At 37.3% G+C, this 22,425-nt stretch overlaps 1 protein-coding gene across 1 annotated transcript in view; it reads left to right on the top strand.

Annotated features, from left to right (window-relative positions):
• The first annotated feature begins 4,378 nt into the window (after nt 1-4,378).
• The window catches only part of LOC306845249 (myosin-binding protein C, fast-type-like), a 29,644-nt gene continuing 11,597 nt past the window's right edge, over nt 4,379-22,425 (top strand). The window contains exons 1-6 of the mRNA XM_079377937.1: nt 4,379-4,443; nt 16,251-16,296; nt 20,497-20,580; nt 21,556-21,704; nt 21,783-21,900; nt 22,280-22,328. Of these exons, the coding sequence (XP_079234063.1) occupies nt 21,597-21,704; nt 21,783-21,900; nt 22,280-22,328 (275 nt within the window). The 5' untranslated portion in view covers nt 4,379-4,443; nt 16,251-16,296; nt 20,497-20,580; nt 21,556-21,596. The remainder of the gene's footprint in view (nt 4,444-16,250; nt 16,297-20,496; nt 20,581-21,555; nt 21,705-21,782; nt 21,901-22,279; nt 22,329-22,425) is intronic.

Genomic DNA, 22,425 nt, shown 5'->3' with positions numbered 1-22,425 from the left:
AGACATTAACGAGCAAACTGGACAAAACACATTCTTGAAAAAGATAGAGATCTTTAAGGTACGAGAAAGATCAATAAATATGTGCGCCCATTTACAGGGCTCTCTCTGTGTTACAAGTTATGGTTAACTTCATTAAACCTGTTGTCACAAGAAAATAATAAAATGTAAAGACTGCAGTTGGATACTAGAGAGTGGTTTAGTAGTTACACAGGAGAATGTGCCCACGTTGGTAAAACACATTTCAACATGGCTCAAGTCACATACATAGATAGATGACAAGACCTTTCCATTCATCTCAAATGACTGTCACATCACACATCATTTTTTCCCTCTTCTTGGAACTTGGTTAGTGTCAGTCAAGACTGGAAAGATTGCTTGTGATATAATGAGGCATATAATACGTGATGTGTGGAGAAAACAAAGAGCGTTTAAGGTAATAACATGCAAAAAGTGGGAAAATATTAAGTGTTTAGATACAGTAACACTAGGTCTAAAATTACGTCAAAAAGGAAAAAAGATCAAATGTTTTCCAGTTTACGCCATTGCAGACAAGACCGAAGTTATGTGCGCATAAAATGTTTGATGTTCTCCAAGCACATGAGAACTTAATTTGCCTGAACATCTGTCATGGCAGTGAACCTAAAAGATAATAAGTGCATTGACAACAGTTCCAGAATGAACCACCAGGGCCACAGGTTAATCACCAGCTTAGATAGATTACAATCAATTACAGTAGCACACAGTTGTTGTGCTCCACAAACTCATTTTGTTCTGTACTGTTCTGTTCCTATTGTACTGTAAATCAAAGTTAACAATTATTTTCACACTCTTTCCCCCAATCAATAGTGTACCTATTTGTGCCACTCAGTACAGGACCCACGGATTGCCATTAAGATCCAAGGCAGGAGAAAAACAAACACGCGCAGGCCCTTTCAATTACATTAATCAGATGACAGTGAGCTAAGTGATACAGCGTGGGGTATTGGCATTTCCATAACTGAACACTTAAGAGCGCCTGTATGATTAATAGACTGTTTCAGCAGAAGGGCTTGGGTTCTCCATGCACTCATGCCATGTGATTTCCAAGACATTCCTACTTTGAAATGAATGTATACCTCTTCCATCTAGTCATTGCTGTCTGTCAGCACACCCTCAGACAATGGTACAGCCCCACACTCCTGCAGGACTATAATTAGCCATCTCCTCACTGAAAAGGCATGTGTGTTACTCATGCGTTGACATTTTGTCATAAAGCATCGTAACATTTTCTGCTTACATTTCATGATGAGAGTCGTTCTGCTCTTATGTATTTTGACATGATTTATATTTTCTTTGCCAAGCACTTATTACGTGTAATTGAATCAAATAAATTAAGTTAGCACTCTATGAAGCATGAAGTGTCTTGTTTTATACCTGTTGTCTTCAATATATCACTTTCCTTTCCACTGCATATGTCTTGTGCATGTACGTGCGTCTCTTCTCCTCTGTAATATTTATCTTTTTCCTTTTCTCCTTGACACCTGCCTCTCAAGTTGCACTTTCTATAAATAGCACAGTCTCTGCCCAGTCTTCTCTCCCCCAAATTAAAGTTCAAAAGAGCATTTATTGGTGTGTCAAGCTTAATAGAGCGTCACTGAACTCTACACTTCAAGCTTTCGCACCAGGGGCATGACTAAACTCTGATCTCCGCAGTTTTGCCTTTAAAGAGATCTGTACACAGGGCATTTTGTCATCTTTGCGTTGTGCAATTTTTTTAGTGTTTCACAGCATATTCGTATAGTGTTCCTTTTATATTCTTTTTGTTTTAACCAGTTGATGGCTTTTGAAGAAACTATCCTTTTAATTTGGTCATTATTATGTAATATCATATTCATTTTAGTCAGTTTTCCATAACATGTCTTCAGAGTTTACATGACAAAAATAATGTTTTAGCTGATAAAAATGACAAATATTTAAATATTTTATATACACTGCTGTTTAAAAGTTTGGGGTCAGTGTCTGCTTATTAAGGCTGCATTTATTCAATCAGAAAATACAGTAAAAACAGTAACATTGTCAATTGTTATTGCAATTTAAAACGAATGCTCTCTATTTTAATATATTTTAAAATGTAGATTTATCTTGTGATGGCAAATTTGAATTTTCAGCAGTCATTACTCCATTCTTCAGTGTTACATGATCCTTTGGAAATCATTTTAATATAAACATTTCTTCTTATTATCAGTCTTAATAAGAGTGTGCTGCTTAATATGTTTATGGAAACCATGATCCTTTTTTTCCCCAGAAGTCTTTGATTAATAGAAATTTTAAAAGAAAAAAGAAAACCCTAAACAAACTGTTTTGTAACAATGTAAATGTTTGCTGTCACTTTTTATTAATTTAATAATCCATCCTTGCTAAATAAAGTATTAAAAAAGTCTTGCTGACTTTAACATTTGAATGGTAGCGTATTAATGTAAACTTACACTACGGAGCTATTGAATGCTTGAATCTGATTGGCTGATGAACGTTCTAAGGTGTGCATGTGTGTATAATATGTGTGAATTGATGACAGACGCACTTGACGCAAACGATTTTCTAATAATTCGTCAATTATTCTTACTCAGTGTTCACACCGCCGCCCGCTCTGGCCGCCCTGCCAGCAGCGACGCCGTAGAAAGATTCGTTGACGCTCTGACGATCGAACGCTTGGTCTTGTATTTAAAGGAGCCGCAAAGGAAACAAGCAGGTTGATCTTGTGTAGACTGACCACAAGTAGAGTATAAGTTAACTTCATGAAATAATTTAATTGTGAAAGTAAGAAATTGATCGATGGAAAGAACTTAATTATAGTTACATGTTTGCTAACGAAATAATGCAATAAAAGCCCTTTGTGTGGTGTGTTTTTGTGTTCATGGTTTACTAGCCTAGGTCTTTAATTAATATTAACATTAATTTGTGCGCAGCCTACATTCCAAACTGTCCTGGCTGGTTGAAGTGTAGCCTAAATGCAATTGGTCAAATCGGTGTTGTTTTGAGCAAATTAATTTAATTTCCGCTGAAAAACAAGCGTTCTAGCGTGAAAATGCTTGGGAACTAATGTGGTCGGAACCAAAGTTTACAGGACCGCGTTCTCTGGAACCCTCTCAAGCGGAGGACTTCTACATTTCGATTGGTTGCCGCCCAACCGCGTCATAGCTCATTACCATAACGTTGACCTGACTTCAACTCTCCTCGACGCTCTCACCGTCCAAGACGCGCCGCGCCGCTCTTGCCCGAGCTGGCCACCGGCTCACATTGAAACTGAATGACTTCCGGCCACTTTGACGCTCTCGCCGGTGGCGGTGTGAACATATATATCAACATTTGAAAAAAAACCCTCTGTGTTGTTAAAACTGGCACTCGAGAAATAATATTATAATGAGCATTCAAGTCATTTTGTTATATTTTTCTTATATTATTAAATTATGTTGGCTAAATATCTCATTATTTTTAAATGTGTCAGCATATGTATGTATTTGGGTGAGTTATTTAACCTGGAGCCATAAAAGCTTTAGACTAGTCTTAAAAGTTAGTCATCTAATTATTTTCTTTAAGACTAGCCATAATTTAAAAACAAAATTAATTTAATACATTAAATCCTAGATTAGTCTTAGTTACATCCAAAAATGGGACTGATTACCCCTTTGCTAACTGCTAGTTGATCAAACACGCATTTAAGACACAGAGGCTAAGTTTCTGCAACTGGCCCCAGCTACCAAAGCACACAAAGCTACCTCAGTTTAACTGCTTTCATTCAATGTATTTGTAAAACACAGTCCGTGTGTGTCTTGTGAGGGTCTATGAGACCGGCCTAACGAATGAACAGAATTGTCAGCACTTATAACTGTTGAAAAGAAAGGAGTGGTTAGAGAGCTATAAGGCCAAGGGTCAGCCTGCCAAACGTAGTTAACCTCTGACAGCATTTCAGCAGCCTGACTGTTCTTGACAAGTCTCTCTAATTTTCTGAGGTAAGAGTCACTACATAAATAATCGCAGGTGTCAAGCAGCTCTACTGTAATGTGCTTCAAACAGGCTGTCAGTTAAAATATCTATGAGTATATCATGCCATTAGCGAATAGCCTGTTTCACAGCACGCCTTAACAAGATAACCAATTAACATAGCGACACCCTGTTTGTTATAATGTTAAACTTTTTTCACCCTTGTCTCTGTCTTTCGTCTAGTCCTCTTGTCCAAGTTATATTCCCTTAAGATCTCAAGTAACACTCGTTCTGTCGCTCTCTCTCCCTGTATCGCTCTTTTCTCTCTCACCCACCCTCCTCTATCTTTCTCAAGGATGGGGACGACATGCTTGCCAAGGGAGGAGGGAATAAAAGGGATGAAAGATGAGTAAAGTGTGGGAGAAAGAAAAGTCAGGGTGACCGACATATGTCGAACCACCATGCCTGAACCGAAGAAGCCAGGTAAGCCTCTTTAAGTTCATTTCAACATCGATTTTACATTCAACACTACGGTATATTTTTGTCACCACTATTTGTCATTTTATGTGTCACGTTGATGTAAATGATGCTCTTTTACTCTGACTGGCAGAATGCTTGAGTGTCTGGCCCATCCATAAAAACATCCATTTGTTGATAATTTCATTCATCAAGCTGAATTACTTAAATCTCGATCACTAGCTTACACTTTTTGCTAGCTAATTACCTGCTGAGGCTGAGAAATGTTGCTTTAGTTGCTTAAAGTGTAAATCATGGGTCTGAATGTATAAATTGTTGTAAGGAGATGTTTAGATGGTCTCAGCTGTGACAGGCGCTGAAAGATTAATTTTATAGGTTGGGTTGGCAGCAGCAGGAGTGAGAGGTCAATTTTCAGTTTGGGGTTTGGCAGTATGGGCGACTAGACAGAGAAGATACCCAGTTTGAATTATGATTGTGATGATTACTTTAAGGCTGGGATACAGTGCACGACTTTTCAAATCTGAAGAGGTTTTAAAACACTAGGCATACACTTGTTGACTTTGTATATGGCTACAGAGGAAAATTGGGCATAATACTCTAAAACGACTGAGGATCTCACACTACCAGACTTTAAGGTGATTCTGAACACAAATTCACACAGAAACATGTGCCTTGTTGCTTGGAGACTTATGACAAATGAAAACAATATGTGTTCTAAAACTGGCTCGAAATATCAAACATGTTTGATATCCTCCATCTGGATGGAATCATCATCTAAATCTGTGTCCATTGTACACGATGCGATTTTCAAAAGAGAGCTCCTAAAATTTGCAGACTGACTCTGACTTTTGGCAACTAAAGGCAACTCCTCCAGACTGTAACTCTGGCATTGTTGTGGTGTATTCCAGCCTTGAATCATTATGACTAATTATTAACCAATGGACAATACTTTTCTGTAATGAAACTCAACTGAAATGATCTGCGGTAGAATCCCGTTCCAAGAGGACTCATTATGTGAATACTCAAAGGATATCACATAACGCTGCATGAATATGTTGTTTCGTCCTTCATTCAAACACTCAATTCTTGATTGACCCTGCAGGTGACATTCTGATCATTATGAAAATGAATCTATTGATTGAAGTAGTGCACAATTAAAAATCAATAGCATATCAAGTATGGTCCTCAAAGTATTAATGCTGATATTTGGAGGGGGTTAGTTCTGAACATGATTTAATTTGCTGGCACTGATACAGAGGTAAAAGCTTTTCCTGCCACACCTTTGTATGGAGCTTTTTAAAAGGAGAGTGAATTGCAGGCATTGAAGTGTAACCAGCAGATGGAATCATTAGCATCAGATTTCAGAAGTTGATGTCAAAGGATGCCTATGTTCAGCCATGTAATGATGCTGTGAACTTGTGTATCTGACTGAGGCTCTAAAATATGACCTTCTTCATTTTCATTGTGCAGTACATGTCTCGAGGCAGAAAGAAATGACAGATTTGACAGACACTAAAAAATCTTCAGGTGAAAGAAGCAGTGCTGTTCAGCATAGAAGCAGATTTGGAGGGCAAAATAGAGGTTGTGTTTCAAATCTAAGTCATCCTCATGGAGAAGTCATTACTCCAGCAACAGCAGGATAATAAGCAAAACCACCGCTATGCGGTAACACCCTCAAAATGCATTTAATGTACAGGGAAGTAATTGTGGCTCTAAGCTGCTTAACGGTGGATGCAGTTAAGGAAAACAGATCAGAATGTTTGTAATTACTGTAAATGGAACCGGAAATTCCAGATATTTAGAACTAGAAATATGGAATAATAACCATTCTCAAGAAAAGGAACCATTTAGGCTAAAAATATAAAGAATGATTAAAAAATAAAATGTTATTTCAATTAATATTAGTTGTTAATATTACTAAAAACTCATTTATACAAATAATTTGTCAGGGATAATCAGAAAATGCAGATGCAAATGAAAAGTCTATGAGCATTTTAATAAAGAAAACTACATAGTGAAACATTATAATTTCCATAGCAGGACATTTTTGTATTTATATAACAATCTAATAATGCATACATGCATATTGGCTAATATTCCATTTTTTATTTTATTATTTTCAGCCTTTGCTTTACACATGAAACTGTTGTGTAATGTGAAAAGGTTCAGTATTCTGTTAAGTACATCAGTTGGTTGTCATAGGCATGTTTAGCAAACAAATGTCTCCTGAGCATGACCCTTTTAAAAAACACAAGGTCAGTTCAATGTCTTTGGGCTTATGTCACCATCCCTTCTTGAGATCTGCCTTGTCTCTGTTATGATTCAGTTTTTCCTTCGAACTCAGCCTCATGACTCGTGTTAATCCCAGTCGGAGAGCATGACATCAGAGTGTCAGGTAACTGGATCATTTCACCGGAGCGTAACCTCTTGTGTCTTCTCTTGCCTATCCTTCTGTCCCTTTTTCATTTTCTCATTCATCCTACCTCCACACTTCAGACCACACACGAGGCCTCTCTTTTAGTTTATTGCTTTTTAAAGATCACATTTACCACCCTCCACTCAAGTCCCTCAGTTACACACACAGACCACTTTGCTCAGAGTGGGGAACTGTCAAGATAAAGTCTGTCTGGATCTCCTGAAGCCATAGTGACTGGCAAGGAGCACGATTCCTTAATAAACAGCTTCCAGAATAGCCCTGTGGCCTTGAGCAGCTTTTAGGAGGGTATGCGTTTTTACAAATGAGCATGTTGACAGTGGAGAAGTGTTCAGAGTTGTGTGTCTCTGCATATTGCTCCATGATTATGGATACTCTGTAATGATAGTACTGTAATAGTGGGTCAAGGCTGTGCGCTATAAATTGTGCATTTGCATTAATATTGGATTGAGGCTGAAATAAAGCCCATGTGTCACATTAATATAAATGACTTCACAAAGAATCTAATATAATATCCAAGCTTTACCATAATAGTCAAATGTCCGGCCTGTGACAGTTTGAGATTAGTGAAGGATTCCTTTGGACTTCTAAAATTTCCTAAAATGATTATTTGCTCGTGCTGTTTAAGCATCTTCTGTGACAAAATCGAGGCTCTTTTTCCATAAGCCTGTGTTGCCCTGCCAGGCTGAAATAATGTTGTTTCTGTCCTGGCAGAACAACAAGAGTTTGGTTCCCTGTAACCTTGCTAATGAAACACCCAGAGTATTGAGTATTAGGGAAGTTTAAGCCTCTTATTTGCCGTCTGAAATGTCATTATTATGGTGGTCCCTTTTCCCAAATCTCCCTATTTTCACCACAACACAGCACAGAATGACACAGACACTCTCTGTGAACTATGTGATCCAAACTGGACATATTCTTGCTCCATCCTCTTTTTTGACCCACACACACAAATATTTAGTTGTACATATACCAGTGGTCCTCAACCGGGGGGCCGGTACCCACTAGAGGGCCTCAGCACACCTCCAAGGGGGATGCAAGATGCCTTAAAATTACTTTAAACAATTTATATAAACAAATGTATATAAGTGTTGTCAAGCTCTATAATATTTTATCAGGAAGAAATTACAAAAAAAATAAAAAATTTATATATATGTATATATATATATATATATCCTATTACAAAATCCTAGAGATGTCATGTAAAGTCAAAATCCTAGAGATGGAAGTGCTTGCTTTTTGTATGTTTTGTAATATGTCCTCCAAATTAACGTACGTAATGGGATATGTACTGCATGACCTAATATCGTTGTATGAGTATATGAGTCATAAACCCTGTTGCATATTCCACACACCAGTCTTGCTCAGTCTTCCTCCTGGAGATCTGGAATCATGAAATATTCAAGAGAAACCAATGACCTTGATTAGCTGGTTCATGAGTATTTGATTAGATTTTAACTAAATTCGGCAGGAAGGTAAATCTCCTCGAGCGCCCCGACAAAAACCACTGTGCTAATTTGTATCTCTTTATCTCTGTTAAATCGTCAACCTTTCCTTCACCACCCAAAATCTCGGCACCCACAGTATAAATAATTTCCATTTATGTAGAAGCAACATGCTCATTTTTAATGCAACTTTCAAAAGAAAAAGTGTATCCTTAATAATTAAATTGCATAAAGCAGTGTAAGTAATAAAGTGTTTGCATGACTCAACAATAAGGATGGCCCACTGACCTGGGACAAATGTGAAAGAGTTTCGGGACATTTGACCAAACTGTTGCTTGCCCTCTTCAGTCCGCAACATTTCTTTAATACATTTTTACTATCATTTTGAACAATTTTAATAAATTTTTGTTATTTTTTAAATTTGTTTATATTAAAAAAAAAATGCAATCCCGCACACTATCAGTCCATGCTAAATATAGAAATTTATTATTACAAGTACAAGCAACGTTTCGGTCCACCGTCAGTTTGTGTTGTTTGAATTTAGATTTAACATTTATTTTAAATTATTTAAAAGTATATTATTCATTGTACATTTTTCACAAATATAATTTTATTTGATCTATTTATTTTGTTTGCACTTAACATTATATATTGTATACATATTTTAAACATTTTCTGTCAAGCAATTAGAAATGTAAATTATCCTTTACATGTGATGAAAACATAAATTTATATTTGTGAAAAATCATTATTTTCTCTCCATCTTCAAAAACTTGCTCAAAACTTTTTTCCTCCCCATAAAAAACCAAATAAGTTCAAATTTCTAATGTGCTCTTTTCCTTAATGCATGATGATCACTGGCTGTCAAGTTCATTTACAACTTTGCTTGGTTTATTACCAATGTGATGTGCTATCCTAAGAATGGAAAAGAGAAAGAGATCACTGTCAGGAAGTAAAGAGGCCATAATTAATCTCAACATCATCACACCATAAACCACACCTTTTGACATTTATTTTACATGATAGCCTGTCTTTAGTTCATAAATACAGGGAGAGAGAAGAATCATTTTAATTTAATATTTTATTTTAAATCATGTTTGAACTTCAGCTCATGGAAATATTTTTGTTGAATCAGCAGAAGTGATATTCAGTTTGACAAATTCATGTAAAATTATAACTATTCTTAGAAATGATATAGATTGTGTTTACATACACAGCATGACCCATAGCAACCGGTTTATTTATATTCTCAGATCAGATGATCGTGATCAAACTGTTTCTGCGTAACCATCTCCTTCAATCTTCATCTTTATCCTCACCAACTCATCTTTCCATGTATGTAGGAAAGAGATATTTACGACCTATTTCCATAATTCAAATCATCAGTACTGTCACGCAGAGACTGATAGATATTGTAGCGTTTCTCTTAAGTGTTTCCTCTCGCTGCCAAAAGAATCACTCTCTCCATTCTCATAAAACGGGGAAACTTCATCATGTGCGGCCGACCCTCCCCGCACTTATATTCACTCCAAATACTTCTAATGCCAAAGACACTCCATCACACACCCGCTTGTAAAAATAGCTGCTTTCAATCTGGATCTGAGGAGCTGAATGAAGCCTGAGGGGATTTTTTTTTTTGTGTGTGTGATATCCTTAGAAACACTACATATATCACTAGGCTGTTCCCATCAGAGTCTGTTTATCCTGAAATATCCTGGAACAGCAGCCAGTTTCAACAAACTCCTTACAATAAGAATCCCTAGTTAATAATAGAATTAAAGGGTTAAGGGCCTTGCACACTGAATCTGAAATTTTCATATGCCTTTTTTCCTTTTTTTCATATTCATCATCCTTTACTATCAAAATGCTTGCTACAGATATGTAAACACAGAAAATTTAACCCGATCCTTATTTTTTTTATGACGGATGAAATTTTTGGAGGCAGTGTGCAAATGTGATTGACACATCATGAGGTTGTATTTATTTTTTAACGTGCGAAAATTTTGGATGAGAATTTCGGACTCTTTAGTTTACCCCAAAATTAAATTTCTGTCAGTAATTACTCACCCTCATGTCGTTCCAAACCCGTAAGACCTTCACTCATCTTCAGAACACAAATTAAGATTTTTTTGATGAAATCTGAGAGCTTTCTGACCCTGTTTTTAAGGGGCGTGTTCTCTAGGCTTGTCAGGAATCAGCCACTGTAATGAATGGCTAATGTCTTTGCATAGGAAACAGTATCAATGCCCCCTCGCTATTGCATATGAGTATTTTGACAACATGATCAAAGATCATGTAGCAAGATAGCGGCAGTGATTGTAATTTCTATTTGCTTTTGATGGCGACGTGACACTCGCATTCAGCATCAGATGTTAAGCAAGTGAATACCAGTGGCCGGGGCCTATGGTGAGAAGATGACTATTCGTCGATGTATTGCTCTGGAGGCAGTGCTTATGCAAATGTTTGTGGAGTCAGCTTGCCGTTTTTGGAGCTTGATTAAATAAATGCATTGTTTATAATGAGGAGGACGTTTTAAGCTATGAAACTTGCAGGATGTTTTAATGGTACAAAGGCCTCTTATATGCCAAAAGATTAAGGCAATTTTGATTTCTCATGTCATGACCGCTTTAAATTTATGAAGCTATGAGAACACTTTTTGTGCGTACTTTATTGAGAGTACCACAACATTTGCGTTTGCTGATGTTGAACAAGTGCAGTGCCTTGTTTACGAGCAGAGGAATGCACACGCATGCGTAGTGGTGCTGTCCGTAATGGCGGAGGACTGTGACGCAGAAGAGAAGAATTGTTGAATAAAGTCGTTATTTTTATTTTCGTTGCACACAAAAAACTTTGTAAAATTACGGTTCAACCACTGATATCACATGGACTATTTTCCTAGGAACATTTCAGTTACAGTCCTGTCTATTCAGGGTCAGAAAGCTCTCAGATTTCATCAAAAATATATACAGAGTTCTGGCATGAAACGTTAGATGGTGCAGTCTTAAAGGTCTAACTCGATCTCACCTAATGACATCATTACCACATGGCACAGCTGATTGGTTCTCTCCTGTATCAGTAGCCAATGAGCTCTCTGCTCAACATTCAAATATATGACTAGTGTTTGTTGTAGCAGTTTTGCAGCATGCTTCAGAAACCCTCCACCTTCCCCAGCTCCACCTGTATAGATCTGCTACGAGGTGATGTATGCTATAGGGGTTATTTTATGTATGTAATATTTGCAGCAGCAGTATTTCTTACATGCTCATAGCAGCATGTTCTGGATGTATTGGCAGTAGAAAGTCTCGGTACTTGCTCTGCCACAGCAGCAGCAGCAGCAGCAGCAGCAGATCTATTCCACCAAGACCAAATACATTAACATGCCAATCCCTCCGAGAGTTGTCATGACAGAACTTAATTTGTGTTCCTAAGATGAACTAAGGTCTTACAGGTTAGAAACGACATAAGGGTGAGTAATTAATGACATAATTTTCATTTTTGGCTGAACTATCCCTTTTAGGGATACTTAATGGGTTTGTTGCAACTGGACCACAGACCTTTAACTTAATGGGTTAAATGATTTCAGATTCAATTTGTTTTCAATTTACAATAATTTTATTCAATTCTGATTCACTTTGATCAATTAACTTTCTCAAATTTCAATGATAATATATTACGATCTATATCCATAACTCAAATCATCAGTATTGTCATGCAGAGATTGATATTTAGACATAATAAATGATCTCTCAGGTAATGTTAGAAATTATGTAGGGATCTTTCTAAACTAGTACATAACCAGATCAATCACTAATTTAAGAGTTATAATAATAAAACCAGAAACTAATACTGTGGATACTAACGGAAATAACATTAAATTGCATTTGTTGTAAATATCAATTAATACAATTATGAACGTATGGGCACTTCAGTTATGAACTCCCAAGAAAGTGTATAGAAAGTTTGTGAATGATTCACTGAGAGAATCAACTCATAAGAGTCATTTGTTTGTGACTGGAACTACACTGTTTGTGCTTTATTTTTGATTCCCTAAAAGGAGTCATTTGTAAATCTGACTACACTGGCTCCCTTTAGCTTGCTGAAACGTTTGAGATCATTAACTGAAACCCAGATCCAGACCAAGATATTTTCTATATTTTGCATCTTAATTGAAATGGTTACTAATATTCAGTACCATACCTAATTTGTTGACAGTTTAAAACATTCACTTGGGATTGGATTGACCATATAGGAGAAATAACAGTAGGCTGTGCTTTCGAAGGGCAGAGATCACAGGATTTTTGGTATTAGTCACACTTGAAACACATTTGAGCCTGACTCTAAACACTCAGACATCCTTTCAAGTTTTGTTTGTATAACACTGTATGTGACAAGTCGCAGTGCAATGGAAGCATATATGTGCTGATATGCGATGGGCATTTGTCGACATTAACGCAGGGTGGTGTGGGTCGACATGTTAACTCAAGGCCACTCGGAGTGAAGCCCCTGCTTTCAGTTATCACATCCCAAGATGTGTCTGAGAGACCTTACAATGTTGTGAAGTCTATCTTCCTTCATTGGCCTGTCACAATGGTTGAAATCATCTGTGTGTGTTATTATATGACATGCTCTCTCGTTTCTTTTAAGACAACCTGAACTGAATTGTCCTCAATCACATCTGTATTTTGATTAGTCAGGAGGCTTTTGGTTCAAAAAAGACTTTTACCTTTGGTGAAGAATAAGATATAGAGAAGTAATGAAGTAAATGTCATAAGAGATTAGCTTCGTGAACATTCCACAGAGTTTAGTCGGCCAAACAGAGTGAGGAAGCGACGAGAGAGAGAGGAACACAGAGTAGAGAGTGATTTATCAGCAAATTGAAGGAGAGAGTACTAGCGCTATAGGCTAATGTAACTAAAGTGAGCAAATTCTGAGTGCGGCCAGGAATACGATTTAGTTTCAAATGCTGATTCTGGATTTCAGCCTGCTCTCAATTACATCTTGCGGTTTTGTTTTGCTATGCTTCAGAATAGCTGTGTGACCCAGGGGCCAGTGGGGCTGGCGTCTCTAAAACAACCATGGATTAGCAACGTAGAACCTTCCATTTTTGGATCAGACAGAAATGAATAGGGACGTAAAAATTGATATATTCTCCAGACTATGTGAGGATGGAGATATATGTAATCGTAGATGTTGTATTTATGGAAATGGATTCACATTATCGACACAGAGTGAGGCATAGGAGACAAGAGGGCATTAGACTTTACACTCATATGTTGTTTATGAAACATACTTTTAGATATCTTTTAGAGTCTTCTCCATGCTAATTTAACACAACCACATTAAATTTCACTGACCATCTCTGTCTGGCTTTCTTTCTCTCTCCTATGAAAGCCCATTTCTGCCTCCCTCAGTGTAAAAAAAACAAAAAAGGTAATTTGTAACTGTAATTGGTTGCACTTTATTTGAAGGTGTTCGTGTTACAGTGTAATTATACATTTAAGTACTGATTAATATGAATTAACTACATGTACTTACTATATAGTTAGGGTTAGGATTAGGGTTTGGCTTTGGGTTACTTGCATGTAATTATGCATCATTTATTTGTATTATAATAGTACATAAGTACATGTAACGTGTAGGACACCTTAAAATAAAATATTACCTTGTAATTTATTTATTTATCTATCTATTTGTTTGTTTTGAGGAGGAGGAAACAGGCTTGGAAAAGGGCTTCCATATGATTTTTATCTATAGATGTCCCTTTCTGAGAACAATAATAAAAAATAAGAGGGTTATTTCAATATTTTGAATATTCAGTTTTTTAATTTTAGTTTCTTTTAGTAATGTTTATGTGCTATTTTTATTGTATGTGTATATATTTTTATATATATATATATATATATATATATATATATATATGGCTGGGTAATTCTGTTTTAGTTTTTAATATGTTTGTTCACATTTTTAGATTGTTCGTAATATTATATTTTATTTCAACTTTACTTCAAATTAACTACCAAAATAAATGTAATAGTTTTAGTTAACAAGTGTTTTAGTTAACAGTAATACTTCAGTATGCAAGCAGATCATGCAGTCTGACCCTCAGGGCCGAGTCCAAAAGCCTTTAGGTTTTTCATAATTTTATATTTTATTTGATTTCAACTTCACTTAAATTAATTACCAAAATAATTTTAATAGTTTAAGATAACAATAATACCACTGCTGCTGTGAAAGTGGTTAAGTCTGCAATACTTTAAATCTCTGTGCATTAGTGTTTTAGCACTAGCATTAGGGCTACACTGGCCTCCATTTGACTTCTTACCTCACCTACACTTTTAGAACGTGTGTGTTTGTGTTGAGTGTGAGTGAGTGTCTGATAGTTTTTAGCACTGAGGATGTGTGTAGCAGCAACAGCGACCAAGACTAACAAGATGGAGAGAGTGCTGACGACTGGAAACCAGAGAAGAGCCAACAGTTGAGTTGAGCAGGAGATCAGGAGCCCTTAGAGAATTTAGGTCAAAAAAATATCATTAGGAAAAGTTATCTGTCTCAATATAGCACAGTGTTATTTTAGTATTATTTCTATACTATTATAGTATTTAATAATCTTTTGAAACAGAATTATTTCTGATATCACATAAGTATCATTTTGAGACACATTCTAAAATATTGCTTTTGCAAAACATACATGAGTGAGTTAGATGCTCAAATCACCACCAGATTTCTCCTTTATCTTAACCAGCAAGATTGTTTTGATTTTCCAACGGAATAAAATATGATTAATAGGTGTTTACTTGAGCTCAACAGGTGAGAGCAAGAGTATTATATTGGTTTCCATAGCGACAGCAAACCACATGCACAGCATTGCAAAGGCGTTAGCGATGGATAAGAGGACAGTGCCATTTTAATGAAAAGCTGACTGGGTCCTCCACCTCAGCAAAGATTTTTAACTATATTTTAGCCAAGCAAATTAACATTGCCAGGCCAATTCATCATGGGTAAGGTGAGAGCTGCTCAGAGCATTTGAGCATTTCCCAGTAGAGTTGTTACAGGTCCCTGTTTGTGTATAGTCATGACCTTCAGCTGTCTGGTGAACCCGCTGCTCTATCCTTTTTTGGGTGGACATCTTAGCCAGCTCCTTAGATCCTGAAGCAGGGGAAGCATTTATAAATCGCTGGATCACCACATCCCCCTCCTCCTCTGGGATGAGGAGATATACCAGAAATGCCTGAACCCCATTAACATATTGCAATCTGAAAGACCAACCTAATCAAAAATAGACGTGTTGGTACTTTGGTATGCAAGCAGATCACGCAATCTGACCCTCAGGGCCGAGGCCAGGTGCGGTATCTCATATCCTTAACACTACATAGTGAAGGTCTGACCACTCCTTCCAGGTCCAATGTCAATTCGAGGCCAAGACTGCGACTTGGAAAGTGACAGTGGCACGATGTAGCAAAGCTGTTTACACGTATACTGACCAGAGGAGAGGCTCGGATGCCTGCACTCCAAAATACTTTCTGCCCTCACTCCATATACTGTTTTTTTATTATTATTTTTTTTTTACATGCAGCCTTGAAGGCTATCTCAGAAGTGTTTCGTTATGAGGACGTATGCGCATATATAATCAGTGTTTATACATTTATTTAGTGTTCTGATTCTGCTCTGAGTCATGTATAATTTTTCACCGTTTACCTGCTCAGTTTCATGATTTACATATATACCGTATATTTTACATTTGCATGTGTATATACTGCATAGTTTACATTTAGACACACAATATAAAGATAGAAATAACTGGTTTAAAACTATTTTTTGTTGTTGAAAATATTAATGGCCTGAGACTTTTGCACAGTACTGAACAAAACTAACAAGTGATGTACTTTAACATGACCCCTTTTGAATGCTGTGATTATATCTTTCATTTTTTTCAGGTGCCAAGGGACAGAAGGTGGAAGCTCCACCTGCTGGTTTGTACTTGTATCTCTTTACTCTACTAAGTATTTATAATCTGTTTGATTAAATTAATAATTTAAAAGCAGTCAGACTCACTCTCAGTATGTCTTTTTTTTCACAGGGAAGCCTGCTGAAGGTGGGTCACCTGCTCTGAATCTTGTCATGAATGCCATTTGTCTTCATTCAGTCTGTCAAGGGTACAAGGGGTAGCTTTACTTCTACAGATGAGCTTTGTGTGTGTGTGTGTGTGTGTGTGTTATGGCGGTTAAGTCCTGACTTAAGTCCTGCTTTAAATAAATAGAAGTGAATTTAACTTTGTATTTATGCAGAGCCATATTTATTTACTATTCTGTGTCTAGATAATACAGTTTACATAAATTACAGTATATTACATCTTCCTACATAAATAGGAAGATGTGTTATAAACAAAAGCCCAGCATATGCTGTGATATAAAAGTTACCTTATTATTGCTGTGCTGCATGCATTTAAAAACATTAAATTTTTAAATTACAATTTCTTTTAAAATATTTTCCAGTTGCTGTGGGAGATGCTGTCACTGGCATTTAAAGGGCAAAATGTGAGACTGCAGTAAACACTATTCTAAAAAGACCTTTTATTTAATCTTGAAAAACAAAATGAAATTTGTCATTGATGTTTAAGTGCCACTTTTAAAGTGCCACAGTGGCCCAAAGAATATTTTTGAACAGCTTTAGGAAGTAAGCGCTGTAGTCTTTAAACAGTGTGTATTTGTGTGTGTGTGTTTATATGCATTTATGCATTTCTTTTAACAATGTGCACTGAAGCTGATTGTGAGCTTTATTGTGATAATGTAGCTTAATACGATAATGAACAGTAAGCTTGTGCATACGTTTTTGCAGTTCTTGGATCATGTTGTCATGAATTTAGTGTCATAAAATGAACACTGTACTGAGGTACAAATCGTTCCCTCTGGAGGAGAGCCAATGCTTAGGGTGAAGGGTGAGATCTGTACACAGTGTAATGTGGTGTCAACATGTGTACTTTTTCAATCAGATGTGCTTAGGATTCACATTTCAGTGTGGATTTGTGAATTTGTGTTAACAGCCTACAGTGACTCCAAACAGTAAATGTCACTGCATTATATAACTAACTGCCAAAACAAATCACGTTTATTCAAAGCTGCTGACATTGTTTGACAGGTATGCTGCTATTCTTTTATTTGGTCTGTTTACACTTTCTCTCCAGCTCTAGTTTCCAGACACAAGACACTGGGACGTAGTTTTTTTTTTATAATGTTGGTGTTTAACCCGTCTCTCTGTATGTGCTGCCTTAACCTCATTATGCTTCCATTGTTTCTTTAAATTTAGATGATGAGGGCCGCGACGGTAAGGGAAAGAAACACTCCTTTTGTTTCGCTTGTGTGTGTGTGTGCTTATTTGTCAATGTGCAAGTTGCTTTCCTGTGACTGTGCATGTGACCAAATGTCAGTCACTGTCTCTGTCGGTGGTCCGCAGGTCTGTCACAGGGGTTCTGACTGGCCAAATCAAGACCAGCAAGCAAACAAGTGGTTTGAAATCTGAGACTGCTTTGGCGAATGCCAGCAAGTCTGTTTTCATTCATGTTAGTTCATTGGTCACTGAACAGTGCTCTCTTTTTTAACGGCCATATGAATTTTTTAGACCAACTATAAAAGAAAACAGTCTTGGCTGTCTATTCAAATTAAGTTTCGCCAAAGCATCCAGATGAAGAGTGTAAGTGATTTTCACTCATAAAATCCCCGTTACCTGACAGATATTACTAGAAAGCATTAAAAAAGTTTTCATTTTTCTTTTGTCATTTTCATATTTTTTTAAATATTTCAATATTTAATAATATTTCTATTCAGCTTTGTTTTTTCAGTTTTAGTCATTTTAGTCCTGCAACTTAAACTTTTTAATGTAATTTTTCATGTTATATATATATATATATTGTGACGAGTCGGCTGCCTCCCCCCTGTCCATCATCACCACCCCGTCCTGTATTCGCCGCCCTTCACCAGGCTCCCGACGGGAGTGGGTGTGTGAGAGAGGAGGGGCGCTGAACACGCAGGGCTGGCGGCGTGTGATGAGGCGCACCTGACGTGAATGGAGCCTCATCACCGCCGCCGTTTAAACGCCGAGCGCGCCTCTCCTCGAGAGACCGGTCTCTTCCCCGTGCATGCACGCTGGTGTCCTCGTGGGTCCAGGAAAGGGAGCGTAGAGGGAACTACCTGCCGCCGCCAGAGACGCGAGCGGCCGGACCCGCAGTCCGGCCGACACTGCACCCGCGATACGGCCGTCGGGCAAGGGCGCCGGGCCGTGGAATCCCGTCGAGCACCCGGGGATGAAGGAGTTGGACGAAGCCGCCACAGAAGCCGCCGTCACCCGCGCCCCGGGACCTCCAGACGGGAGCGCGTGCGGCCGCCGGACTCCGCCCCTTACCTGGACCCTTCCCTCCTGAACACTGCCCTCCTTCACGAGCCCCGCAGCACAACGAGGACACCAGATCCCTGTTTATTTTGGACACTTTTCCCCCTTTGGACACTTTATTTTAAATATTGTTTAATAAAAACCTCTCCGAGGCTTGACGCCACGCCCACTGTGTCTGTCGTTGGCTCCTCCCGCCACAATATATATATTTATTTATTTTTTTCAACTTTAGTAATAATAGTAATAGTTTTACCCCTGCAGATGTCGTAACACCACCATCTGAATACAAATTGAATTTAGCACCATTGACTGACATACAAAATTAATTTATAAAATAATATATTATTATACATTAGATGTGTTTTATTTATTTTAACCTCTTTTTAGAAATGCGGTGAGCATTTATGAAGCCAAGGTTATGCAGTATACTGATACTCTGAAGTGGTTGTCCCTCTGAAAGTTTCACCATTGGAAGTATCTGGATCTGTGTATGAGATCCAGCGTGCGAGTGTGAGGGTCAGGCCAATTAGCAACATGAAATTAGGACACCCAGAGCTGGACAAGCATTTTCACAGTGTACATGTTTAGTGGCTGACATTAGTGTTAAACTACTTCTACATCTATCTTATCTGGGTTGTGTGTATCTGGGTAAATCATCTTCATAAAATAGGATGGGTGGTTCTAAGCTATATAGGAGAGCCTTATGCAAAACTATTTTGAATATAAGCCAAACTATGCATTGCACTGTGACCTTTCATCCTTGTTCAGTTTATCAAATTAACTTGCATAAACATAAAACAGAGTGAAGCTTTTGTTCTCTGGTTTTATGGAAATGCATGACATTATCTGGGCCTAATCCCACCACAGACACACTTTTAGGCTTGTTATGTTGTCTGTTTCGTATTTACTGTGACTTTTTCTATTGATATGTTATCTGATTTTGAAAATGAGGGTGAGAATGCAAAAATTGGTTTTAAATAATCAATCATCAAAGCCATCCATTTAACTCGATTTTAACCAGCATCTACCAAAAAAATACACCCACCCATCCGTACCACTATGATTATAATGGTTTACAGGACACTGAAGTTGATTGGGTTTGACTGGATAGTGAAGAATATAACTTAATTAACGGCTATGCACTTTCTTCATTCTGAAATACTGAAGGACAGAAGGACGTCAGTTTCTACATTTATGTGTGTTAGTATGTACAGTATGTGTGTATGTGAATGCCTCCTAAAAGGTCAGTCTTAAAAGAGCCATAATGTTACGCCATATAAGTTCCTAATGGTTTCCTTCAATCTGTTTTCTCTCTTTTTCTTTGATACAGAATTGCCTGAGGATGGTAAGACACACAAATCCTTTAGCATGTATTGTCAATGACATATACATGAAAAAAAAAATGTATCTCTCATGCAAAAGGAAATTGTGTAAGTGTCTTTCACATCCCAGTGCAGATCCTAAAGTGATAGTTCACACACACACACAAATAAAATTATGTCATCATTTACTCAAAAAATGACAGAATTTTTATTTTTGGGTGAACTATCAGTTTATGGATCTGGAAGGGTTGAAAGGTGAGAGTCAATAGTTGTGTTTTGTTATATGGTGGTAAATGTTTTAGGAAGCTTTACCCCATGCTGCTTACATGTCAATATGAATAGCAAGTATCATGAATGATTCACTGTTTTCAGCCTCTTTTCAGTCCTGGTTGACTATAGCCTGTCTTATTGTCCATTAATGTGGGCTCTCTGTAGTTCATATCAGTTTACATTGTTTCTCTGACTCTGCCGGTAGAACATGTCCCAGGAGAAGAGCCTCAGCTGTCTCAGATAAGTGGGCTGTTTCTGGAGAAGCCTCAGAGTGTCACTGCCATTAAAGGTGAGATTCTGAACTGTTCGTAGCTGCACTGCTGAATTCACTCCAAGATTGGTGTGCTGTACAATTTCTTTCCAGGCTCCTAGTCTGCGCATTAGTGGTGATTTTTAGTGACTGCTTCTGCAGATTCAATTGTTACGCCAGTAGGTCTTTCTAACTGAGTCATTGAATTATTCTCTTAGTCAGTTCATTCAGCACACTTATTCATTTAAGTATGATAAAAGTGATTGCATTTATGAATGAGTCATTGAATCATTTACTTAACCATTTCGTTCAAAACACTGATTTGTTCAGGAATGAAGCAAGTGCTTGTCATTATGGGCGGATCAATGATTGATTCAGTCAATTGATTTCCTTCAAAGCACTGATTTGTTCAGGAATGAAACAAGCAAATATAATCATAAACAAATCATAATCACCACTTCATTCTGGAACCAAACGCTACTGTTGCGTGTTGCTCAGAGACGTGCAACAGTTTAAACTTCTTATGGAAATAATTCCATTGATAGAGCAACAATACATAAGGTAACTGGCAACATTGTGGCTATAATGTAACTTCTTATTTATTGAACTGTAAGTAATCAAAAAATGTTAAATCACTGCGCTCAACCAATAGTTTGGGTGTGTAGATCAATAAAAATCATAAAGAATTCAAATAAAAAATGCAGGATCCTCACTCACTTGTATATTTCTTAATGATTTATGGATTTTTTTATTATACAAAAAGCACAAATGGATCAGTCTGTTCTTTTTGTATAATTAAAAGTGCATAAATCATTAAGACGTATACATGTGAGTGCAGATCCTGTATTTTTATTTGAACTGTAAGAATACAAACAATATCAGAAACACAATTGTGCTAAAAATAACCTATATTCATAACAATAGCACACTTGCTTGTGTGGTACTGCTTAATGTATTCTCATAAATATATAGAAAGTTCAGCATTGTTTATTCATGTCATTTTATTTGTAACAGGGAAAAATGTCACATTTGTGGCTAAGGTGGACTCCTCTCAGATGCTGAGGAAGCCAGCTATGAAGTGGCTGAAGGGGAAATGGATGGATCTGGGCAGCAAGGCTGGAAAACACTTGCAGTTCAAAGAAACCTACGATAGGAACTCCAAGGTATGAGAAAAACAGTGCTTTTTATTTGAGATTTGTTCATTACAGATCAGAGTTAACTGTTATATTTCTTAATTCCAGATATACACCTATGAGATGACCATTGTTAAGGTTGTGGATGGAGATGCAGGAGGTTATCGTTGTGAGGTCACTTCCAAAGACAAGTGTGACAGCTGCACGTTTGACATCTCCGTCGAAGGTAGGACATAATGCAGCTATGGGTATTAAAAGAACATTTTACATTTTCTGATGTACAAATAGATTCACAAACTCTCGTGTTATCTCTGAAACTAGTTTGAAACACCAGATGTTCATCATGTATAATGCATATACTGTAATGTAGTTTTCAGATTATTAAAGTCAGTTAACACTCACCTGGTATGTGTGTATGCACACTTTACTGTAATCTAGAGCTGATTCATTATTCAGTAGGTATTTAGCTGATTAGATCCTCTCCTGTTAGTTTCGCAGCACTTAGTAAATCGGCACTACACATTTATTGGCTTTGATGTAATCAGATTGTGGAGCAAATCAAACACTCACATCATCATCATCATGTATTTCATCTTCTCCTTCAGCTGCTGAAGAGACACAGCAAACAAACATTTTGGAGGCATTCAAACGATCGTAAGTTCATTTGTGTGTCTGTGTCTCTTACTCATTAGTAACTGATAGATGTCTTGATGTCACATTGTTTTAACGCACTCCAAAGATGTTTATGGTT

This window comes from Barbus barbus (assembly GCF_936440315.1).
Source record: "Barbus barbus genome assembly, chromosome: 3".
Lineage (NCBI taxonomy): Eukaryota > Metazoa > Chordata > Actinopteri > Cypriniformes > Cyprinidae > Barbus > Barbus barbus.
This window is presented reverse-complemented; position numbering and strand designations above follow the sequence as displayed.